Below are 17246 nucleotides of genomic sequence, written 5' to 3' on the forward strand. Positions count from 1 at the left end.
TTCAGAGTTCAAGTTCCTTCGTCAGTATTTGATGCTTTCATTATGTTGACTGTTAACTAAAATCTTACCTAATTAACTAAAATGACAATTTGATAAATTATAGGATTTCAATTTTTCACACATTTTATTACTTGACAAAAAAGCTGACTAATTCCGAGTTTGTAAGGGTTTTTCTCTGAGATTTATTACCAGAAAGACTGACTAGTCAGTTTGAGTGTTTGAGAAATCTAAGGTTATTTCTATTGATTATAATAAGAGAAAAATTTGGTACTTTGAATTGTGTTCGCGAAATCCATAGTGTTTGAGCCATCAAAGTTCAAGAGAGTTAAATTTGACAGTACTATTTTTCACCATAACATTCAAATGACAACCTGTTATAATTATCAATAACTTCACTTTAAATTTGGCATCTAAAGTAGATCAAACTTACATGCAAATTTTTATAAAGAAGAAACAACCCGAAAACACATTACTGTTCCTATATCTAACAGATTAACTAATTGTTTTATGGTAGTAATTTCATATGCTCCTGGAGGTAATCAAACAGATATACATACACATGTAGGTCACAGTATACATGGCAATCATTTCAATACCTTCATTTCAGTCAGACAAGCTGCTATCTGTTTAGGTAAATTATCCGCAACTCTCTCCAGGAGTGTCCTCGTTGGCTTCTCTGAACACAAGACTACCAGATGAACATTAAGGTCACCATGTAACAGGAGTCCCTTAGCCAATACACCTACTCTCATTACACCTTTGAGAACTCTGGGTGGCTGGGGTTCTTCCTTCTTTTCTCTAAAAAAAAAAACAACATATCTTGAGTAATTGTGTATAACATCACATGAACTTCTATGATATGCATGATGGTGTGTATGATCTAGAATACACCAACTAATTTTTAGAACTAGATGCACAAATGCATCATTCAAATGTTTGCCAGATGCAAAATGGATACTACTGATTAAGAGTCAACTGCTAATTTCAAAAGTAAAACTAAACGAAACCCACATTATTTCAAATAAAAAAAATTACATCAGACTTCCTAAAAACTGATGAAGAAAACTACTAAAGGACTGAAACCTTGAATAGGTTAAAATGTTTGCAAAGAGATAAAGGACCGACAGAATTTTTTGGTCTGACAAAACCTTCCAATAGTGTTTTCTTATCATCATTCATTGACTAAAACTCATAAAACTTGAAGTTTGAGATGCAAAAAGGGTACAAGTACCCTCCAACACCTAGCAAGGTGTTAGGTTAATGGAAACCAAAATTTCATTCATATTACATAAGAAAATACCAAATGCACAATGGCATGACCAAATAATCATGTCGTAAAATTTGACAATAATCCATCAAGTGATATTGGGATAGTTGTAGAAACAAAATGTATATTCCCTACCATTTTAGTGGGAAGAACTGATATCCGGACAGAATGATGAAGAACATCCTATCCAAATTATACCACCCTGTTTTAAGATGGAGGTACAGAAATATTAAAAGTTGAAGGACACAAGATGACCAAAGAGAAACTTCAAATCATTTTTTTTGCTTAAAAAAAAAAGAAATAACCACGCTTGACAATATTTTATGAGGTCTTTTTAAAAAGATTTCAATATAATCAATTACATCTGACATGCTAGTGACCACAATGTGCTTGGTGATAATGTACCTTGTTTTACTTACTGTGAAAGTACTATTTTTCGCAGGGTATCAATTTTCAAGGTTTTTGTGGATATAGGCAAAAACGAAATTTGGTTCTTAAAGAAAAGGGAATTGCCAATAAATTTGAAAGATGGAATTAACAATCCACAATTTCAAGAATCTAATCCCTAAACCAAGAAAATTGGTACATAGGATAAGTACTTTCACATCATAAAACCTACAACTTACCCTTCCTTGGTATCCTTGTTAGCCTCTTTAGATTCTACCTCCATCTTCTCCTGCTTTATCTCAATCTTCACCTTTGGCAAGCTGAAAAAGTTATCCAAATGAAGTTTCTTTTCCTGTTGGACATTGTTCAAATCATTTCTCCATTTAAAATAAAAGAATTTGAACTATCAAGAGTGGACAAATAATTTGCATCAAAACTTGGCTGAAGAAAAGTCAGTTTCTTCATTAGTAACTGTAGCATACTTGAAAGAAATTGCATCACCTCCCAATAGTTTCAAGTTGTACAGAATATTTAATCAAATGTGGGAGAAAAGTATTTCCACTTATAAAAGCACCATTCTATTACACAAACATTTCCAGAGAATAAATCTTTTTTCCCCGATTTATTTTTAAATATTCAAATGTTCTTCAATAACATAAATTATCTGAAATTCATAGGGAAGTAAACTTACCTTTCAGCCAGGAAATCTGACACTAGTTTCAGAGATTTTTCACACAGTGAAACAATATTCTGTACTGCTTGTAGCTGAAATCAAACACAAAGTTACTTAGTTGAAATAAAAAATTGTTCAACTGTAACTAAAATTTTATTCAATTACAGAATAAACATCTTCAAAGATCTGAATCATTTAGGGCTGTTCTAGTAAAACATACATGGGAGGGGGGAGGCACTTGAGAATCGGGATAACCTCCCATAGAGGCGATGTTTTTCCATTCCTACCTACCCATAGAGGTAAAAACCCAAGCTTTATAGGCACCAACAGAAGCAAATTAAAATTTACATATTTTTATAAACAGTATTTCCATGGTGATACATTACATTTTTATATAATTCAGCTACAAGTGACATATTTCATACAGATATTAGCAAGACATTGCACGATTTCATGAATGCTTCATTCCATTTATACATATTCTGTGGTTTTGCCTATCAGTTGCATGTTAAACATATTCATGTATAGACTAGTGCTTTTACTATTTGCGTTCATATATCTGTATATTAAAATTCATATATATTCTTTAGCAGTATTCCTATAATGATTCTTTAATTGTTTTTATATATCTCAGCTGCATGTGACATATTTCATACAGACAACAGCAAGACATTACATGATTTCATGAATGCTTCATTCCATTTATACATTATCAGTGTTCTAGCTAGGATCTGAAAATAGTGGGTGTACAGGGAAGAGGGCACTTTAATACACCTAACATGTTTTTTCAACCAAAGAAGGGACATTGGTGTATTTAAAGTTGTATACTAAGTATGATACTTGCCACTCGTCACTGCATTATTATATGCATGACACCCTTATTGTATTGAAAGACCTTTTTCAGTTGACCAAGTGATTTGTGAAAACATTGACATGTTACATACTAAATGGAAGTGATTTAAGCCCAAAAATGAAAAGCTGAACCTGAAAGTCCCCCTCTAAAAGTTGTGTATACAATATCTATAATACAAGAATGATGACATCATGTGTAGACAAAAATTAACATTGCTTTTGAAGAAATTAAAGTAGTATACTATCACACAATACAGGGAGATTAAGGGCCAGTGATTCTTCACATTTATAACATGATGTATGAAATGTAACAAATATTCAATATTGCTCCAATTAAATTTCAAGATCATATTCAGTTAAGCTGAATATTATTTCCTCTAACTAATGTAATTATATCTTTTGAAAAATTTCCTATACTGTTGAAATAAAGAAAATTTTAAATCAAATTGAAAGGGAGGTAACTGACAGAGATAACTGACATTTTGAATAAACAAACATGTGCAACGTGCAATTGTTTACACCCATGGTTCTTCAAAACATAGACCTGTCAACTTGAAAATATTTGTGAAATTAATTGTACAAAAGAAAATAATTATTAACCAATGATTGGCTGTCCATGAAATGGTGATAGATCCAATCGGGATCCAATTTCTACTTGTCAATGCTCATCATCCGATAATCCTGATCACCTGATTTATCACCAATAATAACTTGAGGGTTATTTACGACATGATGTAGTAAATGAAGGTGACACCTCTTAATTGGCTTGGGGTAATTTATTAACAAGAGTGTAATCTTTAAGGGACATTCAGATAATTATAAATGGACACTAAGGATGTACTCAATAAGGGCAGAGGGCCGTGATAGGGGTGGGGTGTGGCGCCCCTCCATTTTGCCCTAGCTAAGAAACTGATTAAAAAACATGTATATTCTGTACTTTTGCCTATTTCTCACATGTTGCACATATTCATATATAGACTAGTGTTTCTGCCACTTGTGCATTCATATATCTGTATATTAAAATTGTTTCATACAATAACATTCATTTTTATGCACTCATATCCTCTTTTCAATGCACAGCTAAATCTTAATTTTTGTCTTTCCCAAGAGCAAAGTTGAAGAAGGCAAGAATATAGAGATTACCTTTCTAGTATTCGCAATTGCAAGAGTATTTGCCCATATCAATTTTCAACAGCCACTTTATATCACAGGTTAATGATGTTTGGTATGTGAAGAGAAATAGAAGATAATGCAGTGTATAACAATGACTGTATATGAAGCTGGTGTATTGCCATAAACTATTTTGTATCTCATCTAACCATGTGGAAATTTCTGTGTGTATCCATATGATTGCCTTTATAGTTGTGTGAAGTTTCCTAAAATTCATTTGTTTTATCGGGGATCAATGACTTCAATGAAACTTCTCTTCTTGTATACCTAGCACTTTCAGCTGGAAATCTGCTCTATTTAAGCATCACTCAAGTTTGCATGCACTCTGTGCAGGTGAGGAACAAGAGAGTATAAAGTAATCTTGATGTTTATCAATATTGAGAATTCTGCTCATTTGCACACTGGGGGCTATCTTGTTAAAGGGTATGGAAATTTTATCCATTGTTGTAGGCTCTCTGACAATTTCCAAGATGAAGAACAGAAGTAAAAGCCCTGTTCCTTGATAATTTGGAGTTTGTTACCTACATATTTACTCCTAGTCCATACCTTTTCATTTTGAAGTTTTGGAATGGGTCATTCTTGATATCAATATGTAAGGACTAAATAGTCATAGTGATTTAACTACTGTTCACGTTCAGTTTCAAAAGAACCCATACAGTTTAAATGTGAACGAGCTGCTTTGATGATAATTCAGAAACACTAAATAGACATGAGAAGATGTAGTATGAGTGCCAATGTGACAACTCTCCATCCAAGTCACAATTTATTAAAGTAAACAATAATAATAGGTCAAACTTCAATCTTCAACAAGGAGCCTTGGATCACACTGAACAGCAAGCTATGAATGGCCTAAAAAAATTACTAGTGTAAAACCATCCAAACGGAAAAACCAACAGTCTAATCTACATAAAAATCGAGTGACGAGAAATACATCAACAGCTCCACAGCTAAAACCCTGAGAATACCAGAAGAAGAATGTCAAAACAAACACGGGGCGATTTCCGAGTGGAACACCTGTAAAAATGGTGTGAACTTCTGGCAACAAAAGCGCGGAACTCAACTATAAGAAGTGTTTATACAATGACTCATATTCATTTCATACCATTTCTAGAGAGAAAAAAAAACCCACTTTCAACAATATGTTCCTTCATTTTTCCAACAATCACCCACAGAAGCGAATTTCCAAGCCCAGTACCAGACCATAGATGCATTTTCCACCAACCCACAACCAAGTATGTATATTTTTTTTAAATGCCGTCCCCGGGTCCCATGTATGTTTTGCTGGAACAGCCCTTAACACGATGCGGTTTAAAATTGACTTTAAAATTGTATTATTTGGCAGATATGAAATTTATCTACTCAAATCTACCAATGTAATACAGTACCAACCTCAGCTTCATTTGGGTATATACTAGAATGTTTAGCCATCACATGTCTATCATCAGATGTGTCAGGACGTCTCATTGGCTGTAAGTACATGTACAAAATATATATTGTAAATTTGAAGATTATTGAAAAATGAACTTACTTTTTACTGCATTCATCATGACTAACAATTCAAACTTTCTTAACAGCAATCATCTAAATCTTTCTGCAACACACTAATTGCAATGACATTTACCTTTCAAACACGAAATCTTTAATGAACAACAGATAATAGCAAAAAATTACATGAGTAAATGTAAAACCAACCACTTATGGTTATGACTGTTGATTCTAACAGATACTGAAGGAACTTTCATAAAAATCTTTATAAAACAGGTTTTCTTTCTTTTCTTGAAGCTGGCTTCTAAGATACTGGCAATTTTTATAAACAAAGTTTAAATAATCTAGTGAAGACCTGAACACCATACTTACTCCCATTGGACCGGCACCAGGCATGAATGGACCTCTAGGCATCATTCCTGGTCTGCCTCGCCAGTCATAATAGTCACGCCCATCCCAGTACATTTCTTCTTCCATCCTATAAAAAGTGAATTCTTAATATGTACAAAGAGTTTCCATTTTTTTTATTTACATGTAGTCAGTTCAACACTACTGCATGTAACTATGCAATGTAGTTTCACTATTAATTTAAATTAACTAATAAACAAGAAATCTTTGAGCCAAATTCCAGTAAAGATACTCCTTTGACCCAATTTTAGTCTGAGTTGTCCCCATACCTGGAAATCCATGAGATGACACTCCTATATAAAGCTTTTGTAAAAATATTTGTGCTGTCACAAGTTCTTGCAGAGAAAACAGTTATGGTAAACTGTGATGGACAAATGGACAAACGTGCATAAACAGGGATAAAGCTTAACGGTCACCCAGTCGCCCATGGTGACCATAATTTCACTTGGGTGACTTTACATCACTTTCCAGATAGCCCAGGTGGCGACTGCAAAATTTTTATTTCATAACTCCATAAGATTTTATCCCTGATAAAGCAGTATACTCCTCCTAATTCAGAAGAGGGGTATATAAAAAATCTCTATATATTTGATTAATTAGGAAAGGTAATTATGACAGTGGTAGCTCACCTCATTTCTTCTCTCCATCTAGCCTCTTGTTCTTTCCTTCTCCAGTATTCTTCTTTCTGTTGCTGCCTTCTCATTTTTTCTTCCTGCATTTTACGAGCTCTGATGCTAGGCTTTACCTCAACTTGAAGATGGGGGTCAACTTTTTTCTACATACACAAACATTTATTACCACAAAATAACAATACTTATCAAATGTATCTTGTCACCTATTAGAAATATATATAAAAACCCCCCCCCCCCCCAAAAAAAAAAAAAAAAAAAAAAAACGAAATAAAAACCAAAAAAAACATAGCCCTCTTGTACACACGTGTCTAAGGTTATACAAAGTATATGTCTTCTCTTTGTTTTTGTCTTAATTTGAGAAAATAAAATTAGAATAAATATATCCACTTCAACATTTATATTATTTCATTCATACATCACATTTAATATAACATATAATAACCAAGAGATCTATACATTGCAATCAGCTCATACCTTATATTGCAGTCTGTGACGTCTTCCCTTCATGTGCATATCCTTAGCATTAGGGTCATTAAATTTACATTCACACAATTTACAGTTGAAGCTAATTGTCTTTCCATGCTCATTCTTTACTTCTTCTATGTATTCATGTCCTACAATCAAAATAGAAAATGGTCATCCTTAGGAATTTGTTTTTTTTCATCTTTCCAATACATTAATACAGCTTTCATTCTTATAGAAATCACCTTAAAGAATCATTTAAATTAATTTCATTTTACATCATCTGTATCAAAATTGTGTTTTTAAGTTATATATGAAATGTTTTAAGTGGAAGCTTTAGTATAAAGAAGGTTTATAAAACTTTTCTCATTATTTACATAGTGACTAAGTCCTACAATATATTTTCAACAGCAACCTTAATTAAAAATACAAAATACAACATACCAACAGGGGCCACATCTTTTTCTCCAAGAATGTTCAATGGACCATCATCATCTTTTCCTTCTGAAAATGTATTTTGATCTTAAATAAAATTGAGACTAAGTCACCTCTTAATCTCTTCAATAATGTATAATAGTTTACTATACCTTTTGATTCTATTTAGGCAAAAAAAAAAAAACAAAAAAAACCCAAAAGAAAACAAGTCTCGTTTCCTACTAGCAACCAGAAAAAAACAGGGTAGGTAGATGGGGAAATAATTAGTTTTTTTTCTTTGACATTTAAAAGTGTGCTCAATGGCAATATGATCATGTCATATGTCAATAAAATCCTTTAACACAATGTCTTTTTATCTTTTATCATACGCCCTAAGATACTTATTTTATTAAAATTCATTTATAAAGCCTTGCTTCAATTTACTAACAACACAATCACAAGTACATTGTTGTCCAACATGGACGCTGCCATGTTAGCATACACATAAATGACAAAAAGCAGATGACGGAAAAGACACTACATATCTGAAAAAATAAATTTTGTAACCCTACTGTCAGAAAAAAAAGGTCGGTCAGGTAGCAGAAAACAAGATAATAACTTTTTTTGGCCATATAAAGCAATCTATAGCAACAGAATAGCAATCAAAACTGAAAGACGTGTGATTTTAAAATATGAAAACAAACCATCCGAAGTAGTAGATGTATTCATTGGCTCTTCAATTTTCACTTCTTCTGTTTTGACACCAAGTATTTTAAGCTGGGTTCCTCCTGTAAAGAACATAATATTCTTTCTATATGATTCCCTAAAAAGCCACAGTTCAGCAGTGCAGACTAAACATATACGTTAGTCCTTCAACTAGACTTCCAATAACATAAGTACAATTCTGAACATATACTAAGTAGGTCATAGATTTGGTAGTACTTCGGTATCACTGCATATGGTCATCTGTTCAAATATACTTGTATAGCTAGTGACAGTTCAAATGAGATAATAGTTCTCCATCTTTATTACATAATGTCAATTGTCATGAAAATATTGTTTTACACACTTAACATTTAGAATTCACAACTACAAATGGATGAAACTTGAGTTATACTGTAATTTTCTTACCAACAAAAGTGATCTTAGGTGTAGCTGCAACCTTCTTAGTAACAGTGGGAACTGTAGCAGCCACGGCCTTGGCTCCTGTCTTGACACCTCCAACAGTGGTAGTGCTAGTAGCAGATACACCTGCCTTGGCAGTAGATGATGTAGAAGTAGACAGAACCACAGGGTTGGTTGATGGAATGGGTTTTCCCAGTCTTGTATGAAGTTTAAGAACCTAAAATATCATATAAAAGGATGTTTAAGATGGTTAACAAGCAAAAGTTAAAGTGCATTAAGTTATAGGATTCTCTCGTTAAATGTGAATTTAATAGAAAATGGGTAAGATAGAAAATCAAGACGTAAGTCCATTTCAACTTTTAAATACATTCTTATTATGCTTAGAAAGACACTGCCTGAATCTGAGAAAACTAAACAATGGCCATTTGATGACAACAACTTAAATTTACTGGTAAGAGTCAATGCAAGCTATGTTAAAAACATATATTTGTTACCTTCTGATGTTTTGCGCCTCTGATATGGGCAGCATAAGCATCTGCTCCAGTACAAGTTACGTCACAGAGTTCACATCTTAGCTGATTTTGTCCCCTAGGAGTAGATGATGAAGAGCTTGATGAACCTGACTGTGATTTCATGGCAGCTTCCTTCTTTTTGTGCTTCTGTCCCTCCAAATGTTCTCTGTATGTCTAGAAAGAGATATTTTACCTCACAATCTTACCCTTTTACTTGTCTCCATAGTATTAACAGTACGTAATATTGCATGGTATGAAAATCTGGTGGTATTCATAAAAAAAAAAAAAATTGTCTTTATTCCATTGCAACAAAACTTTACTATTTTCTTTTAGTATTTTTTAAGCCATGAAATAATGTTTACCTGTGGACCAGCACAGCTTATTTTACACACATCACAATAATGAAGTTGAGGCTGTTTTGGTGGCATCTTGGTCTTTGTTTTGATACCTACTCCTCCCACTTTAACCTTGGCAGCTTGCTGTTGTTGGTAGTATGAGGTAGCAGCTGAGTACAGAGCAGCATCATAACCTGTATACAAATAAAATGATGTGTCTGTCATCACTGCCATGAAAAACATACATGGAATTAAGCAACTACATCTACGTATAAAGCTGTGAAACTACAAAGAAGTTGCCTCATGGACAATATCATGTAATTCACAGTAATCAAGTTTTCAAATACAAGTTGGCTATAGTTAATAAGACAGAAGCATTTCCATCTAATTAAAATCTAGTGGTGGATTGGTATTAACTCTTTTTAGTTGTAATAAAAGAAAGAGCAGTACATAAGACATTTAATTGTTCTAACTAAATACTGTAACAGAAAATAATGAAGTGAAAAGTGAGAGGAAGGCAAAAGAAAACATAATTAAATACTAACAATTCAAGCTTATACATAAAAAAAAGCTTTCTATTTATAGTGCAAATGTCTATGGATTGTGATACTATAATGCCTTGTATACTCGGTGTCACATAAATAACATACTGTTAAAATTTGAATAAAAATATTTTCTACGACTTTATTGACACCTACCGTCGTTTAAATTGTCTTAAATGACTTGCTCATTCGTTTAGCCAAACGGCTTCTCCCTAAACAAGTCGCTTATTAGCTTAAATCATACGTAACAAATCCTTACGGGAAAATCCCATACTAATATCCGCCATGTTGGTTTCTACGGGATGATTTGTTTACAAACGAAGTTCGTAAGTTCCCGTCGAACTCTGGTGACAATCGTCTGCTTGATCAACTTCTCGGTATTGTACACTGTTCGCATAAAAAATAAATTCGAGATATCCGAAACAACGCTGAAATGCATTCTGGGTTCTTTGGTTTTTGGACAAACCATTTAAACGTAAACAACATCTCCTAGCAACCCGATCACTGTAAACATGACTTTTTACAATGTAAATATTGGCACCGAGAATTAAAATCTGACCGGAATTTAACAATTCAATGTGTAGGGAGAAGCCGTTTGGCTAAACGAATGAGCAAGTCATTTAAGACAATTTAAACGATGGTAGGTGTCAATAAAGTCGTAGAAAATATTCTTATTCAAATTTTAACAGTATGTTATTTATGTGACGCCGAGCATAGTTTCTTTTAAGTTGTTGAATAATGTGTGGACACCCATATAAAACAGAATTTATAAGACATGAAAGCTTTCAAGCAAAGCTTAATAAGTATGAGAAGACCTGCTTTATTTACCACTAAGACCCAATATGAATGGCACCAGGTCAATAGGTCCTATTTACCATGCAGACCCTACTTAAAATTTTACCAACTACTTTTCACACATATTTATCTCATGACTTTAACATATTGTTAATTCCAACTAATACAAGTATGATGAATGTACAAAAAATGTAGAAAGGGATTTGCCATCAATTAAATTCAGATTAAATAGCTTCACACAAAATACACACAGAAACAAAGGATGTATGTCTGTAGTGATCAGCACAATCCACTACTAAATACTCCAAAACCAAGACTATAGCCAAAGACAAAGTTCTAAAATCAAATTAAAATATTGTATTAGTACAGCTTAGTAGTCCAGTCAAGATAATTTGACCTAAATTTAACTGAAACAGATGATACTTTAAATCTATATTATTGACGTATATGCTAAAAAATGGGAACTTCAAAATTTCAATTTTTAACTTTCTAGAAATTTTCTATTGAAAGAGGAAAGTAACTCGTGCCAAACCTTTTCTTGTAAATTTCCCCCAATAAGATACTTAGATGGACTAATCTAGCTTTGTTTGATGAAAATATGTTGCTTCCAATTGTAAAAAGCACAGAACAGTCAATTAGAAAATGAAAATGACCTTGAACAAAAAGCTCCCAGGAGACTGCTGAATTTTTTTGTCTTTCAAGGACAAAAACTAACAAGGAGTTGTCCAATGATTTAGACTCAAAGACAACTTTGGTAGGACTTATCATAAGGATCATTTCATCAATGGAAAGTTTCTATTTATTTATTATAGTTTTCAAGATATAGGCTGAAAACTGCTAAAAACATAATTTTCCACCTTTCAAGGTCAATAACTCTAACAAAGATTCGTCCGACAACTCTGATCTCTGCACACTTTGTAGGCCTTATCATAAGGATAATTTCTGCAATAAAAAGATTCTTTCTAACTTTCATAGTTTTCAAGATATTGACTGGAAACTAAAAACAAACACAATTTTTCACCTGTCAAGTGCAATAACTCTAACAAGGCGTCACCTAACAACTTTGACCCAAAACAGACTTTTGTAGGTCTTATAATGAGGATTATTTCAACAATAGACTTTGGCTAAACCTAACAGTTTTTGAGATATATGCGAAAAACTTCTGTCAGACCCCTATGTTCTATTTTTAATAGTGGTGACTATATTTTTCGACATATCAAAAATCCCCGTCAGTTCTATGCAGAACACCTTAAGGAAGTTTGTTTTTAATTTGTCAAGAAGTTTTAGAAGAAAATATTTAGAAGGAAATAACATTAAAAATAAGAGAAAAAACATTGAAAAAGGGCAATAACTCCAACATGGCTTAACATATGAAAACAATACTTTTTACCAGATAGATCTCATCATATTGAACATTTTTACCTTTGTCAGAATGTGGCTAAACCTAATGATTTTGGAGATATATGTGAAAAACTTCTATCTAACCCCTATGTTCTATTTTTAGTAATGGCAGTCATGTTTTTCGATGGATCAAAAATCCCCACATCAGTCCCAAGCAGAACACCATAAGAAACATTCATACCAAGTGTGGTTTTGATGGGTCTAGTAGTTTCAGAGAAGACTTTTGAAAGAAATAACATTAAAAATAGGGAAAAATGAAGAAGTACAGCAACTCCAACATGGCAAAACATATTGAAACAAAAATCTGACCTGAGATAGATCTCATCATGCTGAACACTTTTAACCATGTTAGCATTTGGTTAAACCTAACGGGTTTGGAGATATATATCAGGGGCTGCTCTGGCTTCCAAAATTCTGTCGCCAGAAAAATCGCCAGTTGCAACTTTTTGTCACCAGTTTTCAGAAATTAGAGCCAAAGGGTGCCAAAAAAAAATTATATTAAAAAAAAAAAGAGGACAGTATAAGTCCACTGATGAATTATCTTTGTCAATTCATCAAAATAACCTCTCCATTCATAACATACATGTATCCAAGATCTAATACAATATAATTCATTTTTTTATTTTTTATTTTTAACATACTTGATTCTTTTTCTCAAGTGATGAAATTTCTATCAAAGTACATTTTGTACCATGGATCATTAAATGTGTCCCTGTTTAATTATCTTGATATCTGAATAGCATTTCTTTGACTAGATTTTGGGAATCCCCATTCTGTTTGTTTACCAATTTTTCCGCCAAAAAAGTCACATGGTAAAAGTGTAAACAAATGTCATCCATTTTCTTTTACCAATTCTTTCATTTCGAAATATTTAGACACTTCCTAATGGGAAAATCATTGTTAATTGGATTTAATTTATTCTGTTATTAGGTAAGTCTGTTTCTGAATGTATTACATGGTTAAACAGGGCTATGAAACTTGTGTGTAGCCACATGCACATGGCCTTAATTGTGTTTACCTTTGACCAAATGATGAGAGTTTTGATTGGCTCAATAATATATTTACATTTGATTGACACCTCCCATGAGGATATTGTCAGTCACGGTTGCCTGGTCTCATTACCTTTAATTGCCTTCAGTCGTAAATTGGTCATTGTCAATTAACTCTGACCAGGTGTCAACACAAAATTAGAGAGAATATCCGTTGCTGATAAACTTCCTGTCCATTTTAATATACAAAACCTAGGAGCCAAGAAAATCGCCAACTGGCTATTTCTGTCGCCAGATAAAATAAAAAATCACAAATTGTGACATTGGCGAAGCCCAGCGCAACCCCTGTATATATAAGAAAAACTTCTGTCTGACCTCTATTTTCTATTTTTAGTAACAGCGACCATGTTTTTGGATGGATCAAAAATACCCACATCAGTACCAACTTTGGTTCTGATAGGTGTTGCAGTTGCAGAGGAAAAAAGTAGTAAACAAGAGGCTTCCAGGAGCCTGAATTGCTCATCTGGTTAAAATGTCTTTCAAGGGTAATAAATTTAACAAGATGTCCAACAATTCTGACTCAAGAAGACTTTGGTAGAACTTATCGTATGATCATTTCAGCAAATGACAGTTTCTTTCTATCTATTATAGGTTTTCAAGATATTGGCTGAAAACTAAAAAAAAAAAAAAAGAAAAAAAAAAATATTTCATCTTTCAAGGGCAATAATTCTTACAAGGAGTCGCCTGAAAACTTTGGTCCCTGAAGACTTTTGAAAGCCTTATAATAATGATCATTTCAGCAATTGAAAGAGTTTGGCTAACCCTACCGGTTTTGAGATATTTGCGAAAAACTACTGTCTGACCCCAATGTTCTATTTTTTGTAATGGGGGACATGTTTTTTAATAGATCAAATATCTCCACAACAGTTCTGTGCAGGATATCACAAGGCACATTCATACCAAGTTTGGTTTCAATTGGTCAAGTAGTGTCAGAGGAGAAGATTTTTGAAAGAAATAACATTAAAAACAGAAAGAATCGTTGAAAAATGGCAATAACTCCAACATGGCTTAACGGATTAAAACCAAAATTTGACCCTTTTACCCATGTCAGAATTTAGCTAAACCGTACGGTTTTGGAGATATATGTGAAAAACTACTGTCTGACTGCTATGTTCTATTTTTAGTAATGGCGGCCATGTTTTTCGACCAATCAAAAATCCCCACATCAGTTCTATGCAGGATACCCTAAGGAACATTTACACCAAGTATGGTTCTAATCAGTTAAGTAGTTTCAAAGGAGAAGAGTTTTTTGTACAATTGTTAACGACTACGATGGACGCCAAGTGACGGCAATAGCTCACATGGCCTTTGGCCAGGAGAGCTAAAAATTGTTAACAATGACGACAGACACCCAGTGATGGCAATAGCTAACCTGGCCATAGGTGATAAAAAAAATGATAATGATACAGTTTTACTACCATTTCTCTTTGGTTAAAAAAATTAAGAAACAACACAAAACATGTATATTCTTCTGGAAAAACTATCATTCTGTTGTGATTTTGACCATAATTCTAGCATGTAACCAATAATTACCTCCATTATTCAATACAAAATATTTTTCTGTTGTAACTTTCATTTTATGGTTTTTTTTCCTTCAGTTATTTTTGTATAATTCCTGACAAAACTTTGGAATTCTTCTGTTGGAACTAATTTGAAGTAAGAGACAATTCTTGCTAGATTGATTGGACTTACTGGGGTTGTTGAAGCTTACATTCATAAGCGACACCTTCAGGCTGGATATCAATAAACATAACTAAGGAATCTATTTTTTTTAACTCAGTATTAATACTATGATGCAGAACTTGTTTTTTTATTTAATGCATACACATACTAAGATCCATGCATACTTTATAATGAATTTTGAGATACAAATGAATTCAATTTTTTTTTTATTGAGAGTGAATTAAAACTATATATGCTTACATACAGAAAGTTCTATGTTTTGTGTCTATTACCATCAAATAATTAACACTTATACAGAATAGTTTCCTTATTTCAGTAATGTCAGTATGCATAGTTAAACTGAGAAAGCTTATTTGAATATTTTGGACAAACCAAGACAAAAGCATGAAAACTACACTACCACTGGTCATGACAAAAACTGTATCATTCAATGAGAAATCATACAAAGTTCATGTGGTCATCATAAAAATATTTCATATCTATCATTCTGTTCAGCCTATGCCATTTATGTACAAAGTTTAATACTAGAACAAAACTTGCAACTTTCCATTCATCAGATCTGATTCAGAATCTAAATGTCTCCCATATCTGAATAATAGTTACCAAGATCAAATTCCAATCAGATATTATCATATACAACATGCAGCAAGATCTTAAATCAATGGAAACTTACAAGATATTGACAAGGAAACAGATGTTGGACACAATTGGCATAGGCAGGACCTACCTTTTATGACCACTGGTTGTACTGTTTGTTTTATGGTGGTGTAGTTGCCTTGTGCGGCTGAAATGTGAACGGGTTAGAGAGTTAGCCAAACCAATGTATTTCCTAACCAAGCAGTGTGTGTACACAAATCAATTCTGAACTCTATACCATACTTCATGGAGATATGTGCACAACTGTCTTTTTAAAAGGTTTAATATTCTTCTAGAAAATGTGAAGTTAATGTAAAAAAAATAAAATAAAATAATGGATTCTCCTAGTGAGTGGTATACCTTTTTAGTTGAATGTGTTGACAACTATTTATATTATCTCCATTCATCAAAGAGTTCAAAATCAATCCCATAAAACCAATGATATTTGTAATTCATGAGGTGAACATCTTTGAAAGCATTGAAAAAATGTTAACCCCATGCATAGTAACCATTAAAATACAAATACATTGTCATCAAAATTCAAAGATTAGTGGTTGTTAAAATGTTCTTGACAAATGGAAATTTTTGCCACATTTACTAATTTGTCCACATTAATTGCCAATAACTTTCATAAAAATTTTGATTAAGTCCTTCCAAAAATGGAAAACTTCAAGTAAGCTGAAAGACAATTCTTGATGTAAATTTTGAACTTTCATTTGCATGCAGATAAAAATGCTTCTCAAGAAAAGCAATCAGCATTGGTAATTCATAAAGACGAAAGTATCTTACATGTTTTAACACACTAAATACTTTGAATCAACATGACTTGAACTACACTGATTGATACATTTCGTGATATACTTTAATAAATGCTCAAGTCTGATTCTTCTAAATGGTATATAAATAAGCCTTAATAAAATTGCACTAAGTCATTTAGTTTAAATAATAAAAAAAAACATTTATTTTTATTCTTAAAAAATACATTTTACATTTTTCTTTTGTATTTTTACACAAGGATAGAATGAAAATGTAAGAAATGTATCATTCAAAATAAATCACACAGATGTGTAGTGGGTTGAACTACTGAACAAACCAATACTAAAGTCAAGCTACTGGTATTTGTAAATACCACATCTCTCCTCAACACATTTTGTGAATACAGTTTAAAAGGCATTTATTGTTGTTCCAAACTATTAAATCCGATCTTTATAACAACTGGTAATAGAAATTCTATCATATACAATGGAATGACAAATTTCATATAATCTTTGAGAATCACATTAGTATGAATATTAATAACATGACAATTATAAAAAAAACAAAAAACAAAAAACAAAAACAAAACCTTTTAGGTTAGAATCTGGATAAAGCTTGGAACCACATATCAAAAAAGTAAAAAAAGCCTTCCAGACTTAATC

At 32.6% G+C, this 17246-nt stretch overlaps 1 protein-coding gene across 4 annotated transcripts in view; it reads right to left on the reverse strand.

Moving 5' to 3' along the window:
• LOC148622504 (zinc finger RNA-binding protein-like) overlaps positions 1-17246 on the reverse strand; it is a 38616-nt gene that overhangs the window by 11513 nt on the left and 9857 nt on the right. For 3 of the 4 annotated variants that reach the window (XM_088572508.1, XM_088572506.1, XM_088572507.1), the window contains exons 5-17: positions 15920-15976; positions 9750-9916; positions 9370-9561; positions 8882-9092; positions 8455-8538; positions 7781-7840; positions 7349-7488; positions 6872-7017; positions 6207-6312; positions 5739-5816; positions 2346-2419; positions 1894-1974; positions 597-798 (exon numbers count right to left, since the gene is read on the reverse strand). In XM_088572508.1, the coding sequence (XP_088428634.1) occupies positions 597-798; positions 1894-1974; positions 2346-2419; positions 5739-5816; positions 6207-6312; positions 6872-7017; positions 7349-7488; positions 7781-7840; positions 8455-8538; positions 8882-9092; positions 9370-9561; positions 9750-9916; positions 15920-15976 (1598 nt within the window). The remainder of the gene's footprint in view (positions 1-596; positions 799-1893; positions 1975-2345; positions 2420-5738; positions 5817-6206; positions 6313-6871; positions 7018-7348; positions 7489-7780; positions 7841-8454; positions 8539-8881; positions 9093-9369; positions 9562-9749; positions 9917-15919; positions 15977-17246) is intronic. The other variant, XM_088572509.1, reaches the window with a different exon arrangement.

The sequence above is a fragment of the Perna viridis genome, chromosome 3, assembly GCF_037379345.1.
Source record: "Perna viridis isolate PV_CMFRI_1.1 ecotype Kerala chromosome 3, ASM3737934v1, whole genome shotgun sequence".
Lineage (NCBI taxonomy): Eukaryota > Metazoa > Mollusca > Bivalvia > Mytilida > Mytilidae > Perna > Perna viridis.